General features: G+C 43.7%; 1 protein-coding gene across 1 annotated transcript in view; it reads left to right on the forward strand.

Moving 5' to 3' along the window:
* The first annotated feature begins 3,386 nt into the window (after positions 1-3,386).
* The window catches only part of LOC124594670 (MFS-type transporter SLC18B1-like), a 321,099-nt gene continuing 310,017 nt past the window's right edge, over positions 3,387-14,468 (forward strand). Inside the window, exon 1 of the mRNA XM_047133038.1 lies at positions 3,387-4,044. Within this exon, the coding sequence (XP_046988994.1) occupies positions 3,532-4,044 (513 nt within the window). The 5' untranslated portion in view covers positions 3,387-3,531. The remainder of the gene's footprint in view (positions 4,045-14,468) is intronic.

The raw sequence follows: 14,468 nt of genomic DNA on the forward strand, positions 1-14,468 counted from the left end.
CCATTATAGATATGGGACACTTACTGTCATGAATAAAGGTTCCAGAAATTACTGCTATCAGCTGCCTTTTGTATTATTTTTCAATATTTATTTAACATGGCCAGCTTTGAATCACTGTCATCAGATGGTACATATTATTGTATGCTCGCAGCATTTTTGGAGTTGGGCAGCTGTGCTGTGGCCAAACATGAACTGTACTTCTCAGCACATTCAGTGCACACATGTTTTCTCACATCTTGCCATAGCTACTAGGCCACAAACAGAGCTGACAGCATACTTATATTCACTCTGTCCCACAGCATTTTCTTTTCAAGGAGTGCAGCTAAGATCTAAAAATTGTCCATCTTAACACTGAAGTTCTTATACTTACATCCCAAATCATTTAATCCCTAATGGTAAAAAGAGTAAATTTAGTAGACATTGATTTGATATTCTAAATTTCTTAATGTCAGCCGAGGCATTCTTGTAAACCCCCACCTGCTTTTTCAGCATCTTGTTTTGCAAATGCAAATTTCCCATAGTATCTCCTGTTTTTCTTTCCTGCACGTCTCCTTCTGCTTCAATATTTCAGTAACTGAGAATAAAGTTCAAGAACTCAATCTAAATGAGAGTAATCTCTGAAGAAGCCTACCAACCGTGATTACAGCAGTAATGATTTGCCTACAGCACACCTAAGAAACTAAATTTGCTGTTTATAACGCTCATCAGTACAACACTGCACCTTGGATACGTACATCACAGTATTAAATAAATCATATACATTTATATACTATGGGGAAATACGATATTTTCACTGCAATCATTTTAACTGTTCAACTTACTTGCCTCCCAGAGTGTGAATGTATATTACGTTCCCTATTTTATCTCCAACAATTCTACAACAATTTTGCATTCCGACTTTCGTGTCTAACAAATCATAGTACCGCGAAGCATATGGCTGAATGGCCGAGTTTTTACTACTGTTCTCTGTACTGTAGCATCACAATCCTGAAGGAAACAATGACAAACAGTCAAACACACACCTTCCCGCCCGCAAAAAATTTCGTCGAAGTGATAGCAGACTATCGTAATCTTCGACCATAGATACCAATATCGATTACATCCCATATGGCCGGTATTACACTATCAAATTTCTTTGTCCAATATCTTTGTCCAATATCTTTGTCAAAGATATTTGATAGTGTAATAGGGATCTTTGACAAATGTCGTCCAATATTTGATCAAATCTAGGCCGAGGCCGTATATTTGATCAAAGAAATCGCTTGTCTTCTGTTCACTGCAATGCGATATGTTACCACGCGGAGCGCTAGCATCGCTGCAGCGTTCTGTCGTCTGTAGTGTTTTTATAACCATTGCCGGTAAATACAATTGGTGTGTGCCGACAACTACAGAATTAATAGAGATGTCTGAAGCTTATCAGGCGCTCTACAACGTGAGGCACCCTGAATAAAAAATAGATTAAGAAGATTGGAGACCTAACCTGACCTGACCTAACCTAACCTAACATAACATAACCCTCTCCTGTAGCAAGGAATCGGAGTGTTATAGTGAGCCTGTCTTCTGAAGATATAGCAGTTCTTAAGTGAAAATTGTGCTTTGTGAAATGAGGATACACTTCATTGAGCGCATACAGGAATGTATGCTCATCCATTCTTAAGTAATTGATGTACGACTTGACGTCTTCCACTGTAAGCTCACGTAACAAGTTTTGTTGAATGCTTTTATCGTGTCGTCGTAAAACCCACGGCTTCACCCAGATTAGATTAGTTTTTCGTTTCATAGATCCGTGCTGAGGAGATCCTCATGGATGTGGAACATGTCGATTTTTTTTAAGCTGAAATAAAAATACTAATAGTATGAATAAATACAATACATCATTTGTTTCTATTAAAAATTTCGCCAATGGAGTGGAAGGAGTTGGCCAGTAGTAAGTCTTTCAGGCTCCTTTTAAACTGGTCTTTATTTCTAACTAAATTTTTTATGTTTCCTGGCAAATTATTGAAGATGAGTGTTCCTGAGTAGTGGACCCCTTTTTGAACTAAAGTAAGTGTTTTTAAGTCCGTGTGCAGATCATTTTTGTTCCTGGTATTGTATGTATGAACTGAGTTGTTTGTTGGAAAAAGAGATATATTATTTACGACAAATTTTATTAAGAAGTAAATATACTGAGAGGCAGTAGTTAACCTGCGAGCCGGAAGTATAGTGAGACTCTGTCATTTGGGCCTACGAGAGTTATAGTTTTTTTTGTTTGTTTCTCATGCCTAGATAACTGTACAAACATATCGTTGCATGTATTGTAATAATCATTACATATAATCCACATGCAACAATATCTCTACGGAAGTATCTAGGCATGAAATACAAAACAAAAAAAGCTAACCTGCAAATCTCGTACGTCCAAATGACAGTCTCACTGTACTTCTGGCCCGCCAACAGTTTCATTTTCTTTCTTATTTTCCCCCAGTACCAATGCAAGAATCTGAAGTACCCAGTTCTTTGAAGAGGTTTCTGCAGGAGGTCCGTGAATTTACTCCACAAATAATACATATTACACGCTTTTGGACCTTGAAAACTTTTGTTTGACTTCAAGATTTACCCCAAAATATTATACCATATGACATTATGGAATGAAAGTACGCAAGCTTTTTCATTTTTATGTTGCCTATGTCTGCTAACACTCGAATTGCAAATACAGATTTGTTAAGGCCTTTCTGCAGTTCTGTGGTGTGCTCCTTCCAACTGAATTTATTATCAAGTTGCAATCCCAGGACTTTTAAGACTGTCAACCTCGTATGTATGGTTCAATTTTTTCCCCCGACTTCTTTTCCACATGTGCACACAATGCAACTGGAGTACGTAGAACTGCTGCGGTTAATAACAAGTTGTTCTCAGCCATCTTGAACTTTGACGAAAAATTTGATGACAGTGTAATACCCCTCGTAGCGCTACGTCAAAGATCTTTGTCCAATATATTGGACGGAATATTGGATCACATCTTTGATCAAATCTTTGACAAAGAAATTTGATAGTGTAATACCGGCCATATTGGTATCTATGGTCGAAGATCGTAATAGTAACAACGCCATCAACTGAATGTTGTAACTTCTGTGAACTGCCTCAGTTCCCGTGTTTCGCTGTCGCCAAAGTCATGTTGTTTTGGTTCGTAAATCTCATATTTTATGGATAAAAATTTTAATAAATGAAGACTTTCCTGCTCGCGATTGAAAACAAGTATTGTGCACGTTGTATTATCAGCGTTATTATTTTTGTGTTTTAAGATTTTTCAATGTGCGGTAATTTTAGATAAAAACGATGATTTTAAGTACAAAATGCCATAATTTTGTCTTCTGAGGTTGGCAACACTGTTATGCAGTACAGAACCACAGTAGGCTGATTTCGTCTGCTATTTGCGTGTGCGAAAATGTTTAGTATTTCAGTCGGTTATAGAAGGCACGTGAATCGTGGTGCTGGATGTGAAACTCAGTGAAATTGAATGTGTGGAGTTAGTGTGCTTCACTATATCGTATAATTATGGCGAGTTTTGATATTTCCGTTTTGTACTCTGATGTGTATGGTGTTACGTCTGAAATTTCAGTTGGTACAGATGATTCCGATGATTCGGAAGGTAATTCAGATAGAGACAGTGATTCGCTAGGGTCCGAAAAAAATTTTAATTTCAATGGGTGTGGTGCGATGATAGGCAGGAATGTGGCACATAGTGCCGACGCTACATTAGTGACAATGGACACCACATCCCGTGAGTTTGACAGTCACTGGAGAAGAGAAATAATAAGAACTGAAGAATCTGGAAACGTGAGGAAGTATATCAGAAGTCAGTCTCTATCGACATTTCAACAAGTGAAGTATACTGCTGGTGAAATTCGGTGCATCAGAGACCGCTTGTTGCTAGCACATAAGAGCTCGCGTTCTGGTTCCCTGAGAAACTTCACTCGTATGCAGAAATTGACACTGACGTCGTTGGCATTAGTAGACTTCACGAGCTTCTGTTCTATGTCGATCATGGCACCCTTTTTCCCTAAAGAGGTTTGTTTAGATTCTTTGAAAAATGTTAGCAGCTATTGCGATGTAGTATAAGTAAGCATGCTACACAAATATTCAAGTATATGTCGTTTTGCTGATAATAATTTAATGCTAGGCTGGTTTGTTGGAATTTTTCATTTATGAAACAATAATTTGTGCATATTGTAACAACTGATTGACCCAAGTATGGTATAAAATAAATAACATGAAACATGCTGAAAGGTGATGTGTCATGTGACTTCTTTGAGCACTGATAACATACTTAAAACTATAGTGATTGGTATGCATGCTTTGCTAAGTAGTTTGTTATCTCTTAATTTTTTCACCCTGTATCACAATTTGTGAAATAACACTGATCTCACAAACAATGTGAATCACAAGAGGTTATTATAGAATTTGAAAATCTAATTGTCAGACAAATAGGACATTTATGGTAAATGGATTAATAAAACTGGTAACCTTATATACAGAAGAGTAATGTGTAGAGAGGAGCCCTAACTGTAGAGGTAGGCTATGCCTTGTATAGTATGTTTTATGGCACCTGGACTCCTTCATAGATTTGTGCACTTGCCAGATGAATAGTAGTGCAGCTTAAGAATTTCCTAATGTTATAATAACCGTACAATGAGTACTCTTATTCAAATAACCTATGAGAACGCAACTAAGTGAAGTTGGCAACTGCCGACATTTTGACTGGTGCACACCGTGTCATTTTCAAGGCAAAAGAACATGTCAACATCACCATTCCCTTAAGTTATTGAACATTATATACACTAGGAAAAACTCAGGTCTCATGTGAGTTTTTTTTTTACCTTCTGCAGAGTGTTTTTGTGCTGTCTGTATGTGACAAGACACCTAAATGTGGGACTAGGATTCAAACCCAAACATCAGTGCCATACAAATTACACCTCAGCTCAAAGCATCAACTTACTAGGGATTTGCAACTTTCCTTTCAAGATCTGCAAAGCTCTTTTCCTTATTCTCTACACTTGAGCAACAACTTTGAAGCTGAGGGCAAGGCACTCACCTGCTGTGCCTGTTTCCTGAAACTGTTTATCTCATAGCAGTGTAGGAGAGCTATTGAAGTGTTTGGGAGATCATATGACCAATTAAAGCAATGAAGGGTGTTTGGATGGGGTAGTTAGTTGCCCTCTATCTGAAAAAGGCACAGATCCTAGTTTAGCACACAGCTTTAATTTGTCAAATATAGTGAAATGAAATTGACTGGATTGAGGTATTTTTTGGTAGGGAGAGCAGCATGTTATTTTGGCTAGATACTGATCAACATACATAGACATGATGTAGGGTGTGAGCCAGGGAATTATGTTGGGATCCTTATTGTGTGTGTGATATATATTAATCAACTGTCATACAATATATTAGTAACCCATACTTTTTGCAGATGATGCTTTAGATGTTCAGGAATGTAGAATTTTGCACTTCACAAAATGAAAGACATAGGAGCACCTGGGATGTAGGGGTGAATTGTCGTCCAGCTATTGTACGAACGACTACTTGTTGTCAGTGTGATGACAGGTGTGACAGGTTTTTCTGTAGTTCTCTGGCATCTTTGCTCAGGTGAGCCTACACCCAGTCGAACTGAAGAGAGAATGCCAAGATGCTAGAGGACTACAGAACAACCAGTCACACTGACACAACGACAGGTCATCCGCACAAGAGCTGGATGACAAGTCAAATTCAAGCACCCCTACATCCCAGATGCTCTGCACTTTAAGGGGGAGCCATGTGGGAACAAGAGACCAACCTGTGAGTTGCATTGTTTATTCCTTGGAAGAGTAACTGATTTTGAGAGTTAGATGTTTATTCTTTGTTTTTCTTTAGAGCTGTTGCTAACTAAATAATTTCTCAAAGTGGTTTTGGTTTCTGATATACACTACAGTAGGAGTTACAGTTGGGATCATTCAACTCAAACAAATGCCAACATGGGGGGATGAGCGGAATGATCACATAGGCTCAATTGTAGATGAAGCAAGAGGCGTTAAAAGTTAAGAGCTAGACCACCTTGCATCTTGCGTAGTTCATGTACCAGATATATGGATAATATGCATCAAAATATTCTTTGGAGACTCATGATTCTTACATAAATTTCCTGAATTTACCTTGCAGTTTTAGTTTTATGATGAAAGTGCTTTAAATATAGGCAAGCACGTTCAAATATTGCATGAATATAAATATTAGGCTATGCTACAGTTCTTTCTGTTAAGATTTTTTTATACTCTCTCTCTCCCCCTTTTTTTTGGGGGGGGGGGGGAGGGAGTGCAAGTGGCAAATTTCAGTTCATGGTTAGGATACTAGGAAAATGCATTCAGACTACATATTAGATTGCTTGAAAAATGCTTGTGTGTTTCATATCAAAATACTGTTGAAGTGTGTGGGACTCATTCCAAAGAAGAGTAACAGGTGGTACTGAATCTTTGAAAACCTACTCACAAAGTATGAAGACCCCTGCATTGAGGGAGGAACTTAGGAAATAACTGCCACCTCCTACATATTGCTCCTATGGAGCAATATGTAGTAGGCTATGTGATTTCATACATGCACGATGACCGTCACAGTAGGACCCATTGCACCTTTTGTTTTAAGAGAATGATAGTTTTAAATGTGTTTCTTAGTGTTAAGTGAAACTGATGGTTGTAGTACTACTTGTTGGCTTTGATGCATGACCTTCATTTCAAGCTCGTTCTATGTGGTGATCATGAAGTCAGTTGTTACATACATGAACAGACACAAATAACATGAAAAATATTTACGTGCAGAAAAAACACGAAACTAATTCAACTGCTATCTGAATTAGGGGGTTTTGTCTGGGGGCAACTAAATATGCAACAATCCTACTAACACAAAACTAAAGTAAACAAAATCCTCAAGAGAGGGGGGACTGGTAACAGAAATTTCAATGAAGCTCAAACAAAATTCATGATAGCTCAAAACCCCACACAACTTGAAGAGTCCAGTATTTAACCCAGCACTTGGCCTATCAGCTCAAATGACGTTTGCAGTACCGCAAAACCAAAACTCGCTCATGTAACAAATATGAAAAGCCTAACCTCACCAATGTGAGTGAAACAAACTTCACGAATACGTACCAACCACAATCCAACATACTTCCCTCCCTCCCCTCCACACAGAGGGTGGGACTGACATCATTTTTGCAACTACATGCACCCATGGGACCACAGGGTTTGCAGCCCTCCTTCCTGTCCGTACTGCAACTCTATCCTTCTAGTATCTTTTTTTTGCCTCTCTGCCTCTGCTTCTGCCTTTCCGTTGGATAGTCTTCTTAGTACGAGTTCTGGTTTGTGATTTTGAGCATTCACTTTCTTCCCATCCAGCATTGTGTAACTTCATTTTTAGCTATGGTCCACTTGTTGGGTGTGACTTGGTACTTATCAAAATTTTACACAAGTGCATATTCTGCAGGGAAGGTCACACAGTGTGGTGTATATTCCACCTCTTTTGCCTTCTTTTATTGGACCATTCCTTTCTTGCAAAGGTACTACACCCAAAACTCAGCATGGTAGCCTAATGGTCCCAGCAGTCTCGTCAGATGGAAAAGAATATTATAAGGCAGAGAGATATGACCAACGACATTCTCTTCCCTGTGTACAATGTTGGACATTTCTGAGAGCAAAATATTTCACCCAGTACTTGTTCTGTATACAGAGTGATGGGGTTACTTTTACTGCAACAAAACCGTTATTTGTTGTTGCAAACATTGAAGACAGATTTGGGGAAGTTCAGTCTCTGAGGAAAACATGAAATGGTTCGTATTTAAGTATAACTTCCTCTGCTGCACAATCTACAGCTCTTCAGGCATATGATTGTGTACATGTCATACCTGAAGCCATTGCCCCCACACAAAACTTCTGACTTCTTATTCTCCAAATGGATGAGAAACTATGGCCTAATCCCAGTGGTGAGATGTACATTTTATCAAACATATACAAAAATCACTCAGGAATAACCATAAGGATACATGTGCCTCTCTGTTGGCTTTCTAAGGGAATATTCTCCCAGAGAAGGTTAAGGTCATGCTCTACATCCCCCTACGCCCCCCCCCCCCCCTCCCCAGGGGGTCCACAACTCTTTTGTGGATACGTGCGTAGCGAGCACGGGACCCCGAGCTAATGTGGCCCTCCTTCCTTTCCGGGCTGCATACCTTCCTTTTCCACATCCTTCCCTGTCCCCTATCTTGGCCCACCCTCCCCTCACCTCTGGCTCTTTCCTTCTCTTTCTCCCCCTCTGGGAGTATGGTTTGTGCCTACGTCTGGAGACGGACGCTCATAAACGTCACACATTCTTCACCTTCTCTGCTTGTATGTCTTCATCCTTCCTTTGTCCACGCATTTTTGTGCGTAGCTGGTGGCGGGGTAACGCGTAATTCCCTGCCACGGGTAGACAGGTAGGACACGTACGTACCCCCTGGTAACGGCCAGGCCCAGGGAGGGGTGATTACCCTAGCTGATACCTTCCGAAAGTGCCTATTGGTCCCTCCGTCCGTTTGTCGGGAGGTGTGACCTGAGGTGTGAACAATCACCTAAGGCGGGAGTGCCGTAAGAGAGGGCCCCCACAAGGGAGGAGCGTGCCATCGGAGACGCCGGTAATCATGGGGGATTCTTCCGCAATGGTTTCCTCACCTTCCACTATGTCTGCTCACAAGCGTAAGTTCACTGAGTCTCAGCCACAGACAGTTCTTCCATCGTTGCCACAGTTCCTTGTTGTTTCTCGGTCTGACGAAGGCCACAACTTCTCCACGGTCAACCCTTTCATTATTCAGAAAGGTGTCGATGCAATTGCAGGTCCTGTAAAGTCTTGTTCCAGATTACGGAATGGCACATTGTTGTTAGAAACAGTCAGTGCCCTCCAGGCACAAAAATTGCTGCGTACTTCACTGCTCCACACCTTCCCTGTCCGGGTTGAAGCGCACCGCACTTTAAATTCCTCGCGTGGAGCCGTTTATACACGCTCCCTCGATGGATTGTCTGACGAAGAAATTCGGCACTACCTGTCTGACCAGGGCGTAAGGGCTGTTCATACAGTTATGAAAAGGGTTGACACAAACATCATTCCAACCCGCACTGTCTTCTTGACATTTGACAAAGTTCAACTCCCATCGAAAATCAAAGCAGGCTATGAGATAATTTCCGTTCGCCCTTACGTCCCAAACACTATGCGTTGCTATCGGTGTCAGCGGTTCAATCACACCAGCCAGTCCTGTTCCAATCCGGCCAAATGTGTTACATGTGGCAAGGATGCCCATGAGGGTGCTTGTCCACCTCCATCCCCTCGCTGCATCAACTGTATGGGTGACCACGCTGCTTCCTCTCGAGATTGCCCCATTTTTAAAGACAAAAAGCTCATCCAGGAAATCAGAGTGAAGGAAAAGGTGTCGACCTTTGCTGCTCAAAAATTATTCGCCAGTCGACAGCCCACCGTGCCTCAGACAGGAAAATACAGCACTGTCCTTGCTTCTCCTCGGCCAACAAAGGAGGCGGCCACACAGACTTGCAACCTCACCTTTAGTGCCACGGTCGTCAGATCGGCCAGCGCAAAGATCGCCCGTTCAACCTCACCAATTTCGCCTGCCCACTCTATGGCTCGCCCTTCATCGGTTTCTGCTAAATCTTGAGCCCAAAAATCAGACACCAAGACTTCGAAAAAAGAGCATACTCGTGAAGATTTTTTACGTACCCCAGCTTCACAACCATCGGTTCCTCCTCCATCTAAACATCATATTTCCAAGAAGGCTACTAAGAAACCCAGTTCATCTCCTTCTCCGCCAAGGCGTGTCCCAAATACAGCACCACCTGGCAGAAATCGCCCTTGGCCGTCTTGTGTGTCGCCGAGGTGCACTGCTGGCGGCCGATCAACCGGCAGATTGCTGGTGGCAGGAGCTGCTCCTGAACAACCTATGGATCAGGATCTTCTGCCTTCGGCTGAATGCCATTCCATGCTGTCGGTTGCAAGCTCTGAGCAGTCGTTGAGTTGACGGCAACCTTGGTCACATTCCTCCATTTTCTGTTCACCCTATGTCCATTATCCACTGGAATATCCACGGCATTCGAGCCAATCGGGATGAATTGTTGATCCTCTTAAGATCCTACTCGCTGGTCATCTTCTGTCTTCAGGAAACAAAGCTGTGTACCCATGACCACTTTGTTCTCCCCCATTTTCAGTCCGTCCAATTTCATCTCCCCTCTGTTGAAGGCACTCCAGCCCATGGAGGACTCATAATTCTTCTCCATGATACTCTCCATTATCACCCAATCCACTTAAACACTTCCTTCCAAGCTGTCGCTGTCCGTCTTTCCCTTTCTGGATATACCTTTTCTCTTTGTACTGTATACATTCCATCGTCCACACCAATGGCACGAGCTGATCTCCTTCATCTTCTTGGTCAGCTTCCACCCCCCTATTTGCTGGTTGGGGACTTCAATGCCCACCACCCACTTTGGGGATCTCCACATTCTTGTCCATGTGGCTCACTATTGCTAGACGTCTTCCACCAAGCGGATCTAGTTTGCCTCAACACTGGGGTCCCTACATTTTTGTCTGCCTCCACGACAAATTTCTCTCATTTGGACCTTTCGGTCGGTACTGTTCCGCTAGCTCGGCGCTTCGAATGGTTCGCCCTTGCTGATACACACTCGAGTGACCACTTTCCATGTGTCCTTAGACTGCAGCCTCAACTGCCATATATGCGCCCGCGATGCTGGAAGTTTGCCCAAGCCAATTGGACACTTTTTTCGTCTCTAGCGACATTCAATGACTGTCACTTTCCCAGCGTCGACGATGAGGTCACACATATTACCGACGTTATTCTTACAGCTGCGGAATGTTCAATACCACGCACCTCCGAATTGCCCCGGCGCCCCCCAGTTTTTTGGTGGAACGAGGTGTGCCATGACGCAATACGTGAGCGGCGACGTGCTTTTCGCGTTTTCCGCCACCATCCTACTTTGGCCAACTGTATCCGCTATAAGTAGTCCCGTGCATGATGCCGTCGCATCATCCGCGATAGCAAGAAGGCAAGCTGGAAATTCTTTATTAGCTCATTTAACACCTTCACTCCCTCCTCGGAAGTTTGGAGTCGGCTTCGACGGTTCTCAGGTGCGCCTAATTTCTCCCCGGTCTCTGGACTCACTGTCGCGCATGATACATTAGTGGACCCCGTCGCAGTTTCTAACTCATTGGGTCAGCACTTTGCTGAGATTTCGAGCTCTTCAAATTACCCGCCAGCGTTTCTCCCGAAGAAACGTGCAGCGGAAGTGTGACCTCTTGCTTTCTCCTCTCAGAATCGCGAAAGCTACAATACTGTTTTCTCCATGCGGGAACTCCAACATGCACTCTCTTCTTCTTGCTCCTCTATCCCAGGACCGTATGGTATCCATGTCCAAATGTTGCTGCATTTATCAACCCATAGTCTGCGTTACCTCCTTTGCCGTTATAATCGAATTTGGACCGACAGTACTTTTCCCAGACGATGGCGGGAAGCTATCGTCGTTCCTGTTCCGAAAGGACAAACATCTCCCCTCTAGCTATCGCCCCATTTCTCTCACGAGTAGTGTATGTAAGGTTTTGGAGTGTATGGTGAATTGCCGTTTAGCTTGGTGGCTGGAGTCCCGCAGTCTTTTAACACCTGCCCAATGCGGATTCCGAAAGCATCGTTCTGCAGTTGACCATATTGTTGCTCTCTCCACTTATATCATGAACAATTTTCTCCGGAAACGCCAAACAGTAGCAATATTTTTTGATCTAGAGGAGCATACGATACCTGTTGGAGGACAGGCATCCTCCGCACACTGTTCTCTTGGGGCTTTCGAGGTCGGCTGCCCCTTTTTCTTTGCGAATTTATGGCAGGGCGCACATTTAGAGTGCAGGTGAACACTACTCTCTCCCGTACTTTCTCCCAAGAAAACGAGGTACCCCAGGGCTCCGTGCTGAGTGTTGTACTGCTTGCCATTGCCATAAATCCAATTATGGATTGTCTCTTTCCTGATGTCTTGGGCTCCCTCTTTGTGGACGATTTTTCGATCTACTACAGCTCTCAACGGACCAGCCTTCTTGAACGACATCTTCAAGGATGTCTCGATCGCCTCCACCCTTGGAGCACCGAAACCGGCTTCGGTTTTTCTCCCAGTAAGACCGTTTGTGTTAATTTTTGGCGACGTAAGGAGTTTCTTCCACCCTCCTTACATCTAGAACCTGTCAACCTTCCGTTTTCGGACGTCGCTAAATTCTTGGGTCTTATGTTTGACAGAAAAGTGTGCTGGTCCTCCCACATTTCCTATCTTTCGGCTCGCTGTCTGCGATGCCTCAACACCCTCCGTGTCCTGAATGGTACCTCCTGGGGAGTGGACCGAGTGGTCCTTCTCCGCCTCTATCGCGCCTTAGTGCGCTCGAAATTGGACTATGGAAGCATAGTCTACTCCTCTGCTTGGCCATCTATTCTTCGGCGTCTCGACTCTATCCACCACTGTGGATTACGTTTAGTGTCTGGATCTTTTTACACCAGCTCTGTGGAAAGCCTTTATGCTGAGACTGCTGAACCTCCGCTGTCCAATCGGCGAGCAGTCCTTCTAAGTCGTTATGCTAGCCATCTGTCTTCCATGCCTGCTAATCCAGCCCATGACATTTTTTTCGACGCCTCCTTTGATGTAGGGTATGCAGGCCATCCCTCCTCCCTACTACGACCGGGAGTCCGCATCCGTCAACTGCTCCATTCTCTTTCCTTCCGCTTTCCTAAAACCTTCTTGACAACTTGGGGTACAGCACTGCCTTGGCTCCGTCCCCGGATCTGCCTGCTCCGTGACCTTTGTCAGTTTCCCAAGGATGGTACCCCTTCACTTGTTTATTGTCGGGCATTTTCTGCTCTATGTGCACAAATGAAGGAAGCCACATTTATTTACACTGATGGCTCAAAAACATCGTTTGGTATAGGGAGTGCCTATATTGTTGGTGACACCCCAAATCAATTTCAGCTTCCCGACCAGTGTTCGGTTTATACTGCGGAGCTTTACGCTGTTCTCCAGGCTGTCCACTACATCCGCCGCCATCAGCGGATACAGTATGTTATCTGTTCAGATTCTCTCAGCTCTCTCCTCAGTCTCCAAGCTCTTTACCCTGTCCACCCTCTGGTCCACCGTATTCAGGACTGTCTGCACTTGCTCCACCTGGGGGGCGTCTTGGTGGCGTTCCTCTGGCTCCCGGGACACGTTGGTATCTGTGGAAATGAGGTGGCCGATATAGCGGCCAAGGCTGCAGTCTCTCTTCTTTGGCCAGCTATTCAATCAATTCCCTTCGCTGATCTACGGAGCGTTTTATGTCGTCGTGTTGTTCTTTTATGGCACGCACATTGGTCGACACTTCCCCCATAATAAATTGCGGGATGTGAAAGCTCTTCCTTGTGCTTGGACCTCTTCCTCCCGAACGCGTCGTCGGGAGGAGGTAATTTTAACTAGACTCCGGATAGGGCACTGTCTTTTTAGCCATCGACATCTTTTAAGCGGTGATCCTCCCCCACTCTGTCCCCACTGCTCTCAGCTGTGGACGGTAAGACACCTTTTAATTGAGTGCCCCTATTTTACTCCGTTACGCGCCCATCTACAGCTGTTGCCTAATATATCGTCAATTTTAGCAAATGACACGTGCTCGGCCGATCGCGTTCTCGAGTTTATTAGTGCCAGTGAAATGACGTCAGTCATTTGAAGCTTTTTTTGGGAACAACCAACCCCTTTCTGTAGTGGATTTTTAAGCCTTCCTTCTGCTTTTAGTATCCCCAATTTTTTGAGTTTCGTTCCCATTGCTGCTGGTCTCCATTTTCGGTTTTTTACTGTTTCCTAAGTCACAGACCGGGTGCTAATGACCATAGCAGTTTTGTGCCCTAAAACCAAAACAAACTAACAAAAAAAAAAATCAGGCTAAGGATGGCAGCAAACTTTATTCGCACCGGTACCTCATATGTATGAGAGCTGATGGGGATTCCTTTGTTTCTATGAAGCCTCAGTTTTTGTAGAGCATTTAGAGGACAAGTTTGGGGAGGGTTTGTCCAAAATGCGATCAATGTCAGTCTTGATAAAAACAGCATCCTCTGCCCAGTCTCAGGCATTACTCGCTTGTGACAAGCTGGTGGATGTTTCCGTTACCATCACACCTCATAAGAGCTTAAATATGGTCCAGGGTGTTATATTCCACAGGGACCTTTGTTTGCAGTCTGACGACGAGCTGCGCACCGACTTAGTGACAAGGAGTTCATTTCATCCGGCACGTCCATTGGGGTCCGAGGGATAATCAGGTTGCCACCAGTGCCTTCATTTTGGCCTTCAAGGGTGACACATTACCCGAGAAGGTCATGGTGATGGTCTACCGCTGTGATGTCAAGTCTTATATCCCTCCCCCAATGCGGA

This window comes from Schistocerca americana, chromosome 2, assembly GCF_021461395.2.
Source record: "Schistocerca americana isolate TAMUIC-IGC-003095 chromosome 2, iqSchAmer2.1, whole genome shotgun sequence".
NCBI classification, from domain to species: domain Eukaryota; kingdom Metazoa; phylum Arthropoda; class Insecta; order Orthoptera; family Acrididae; genus Schistocerca; species Schistocerca americana.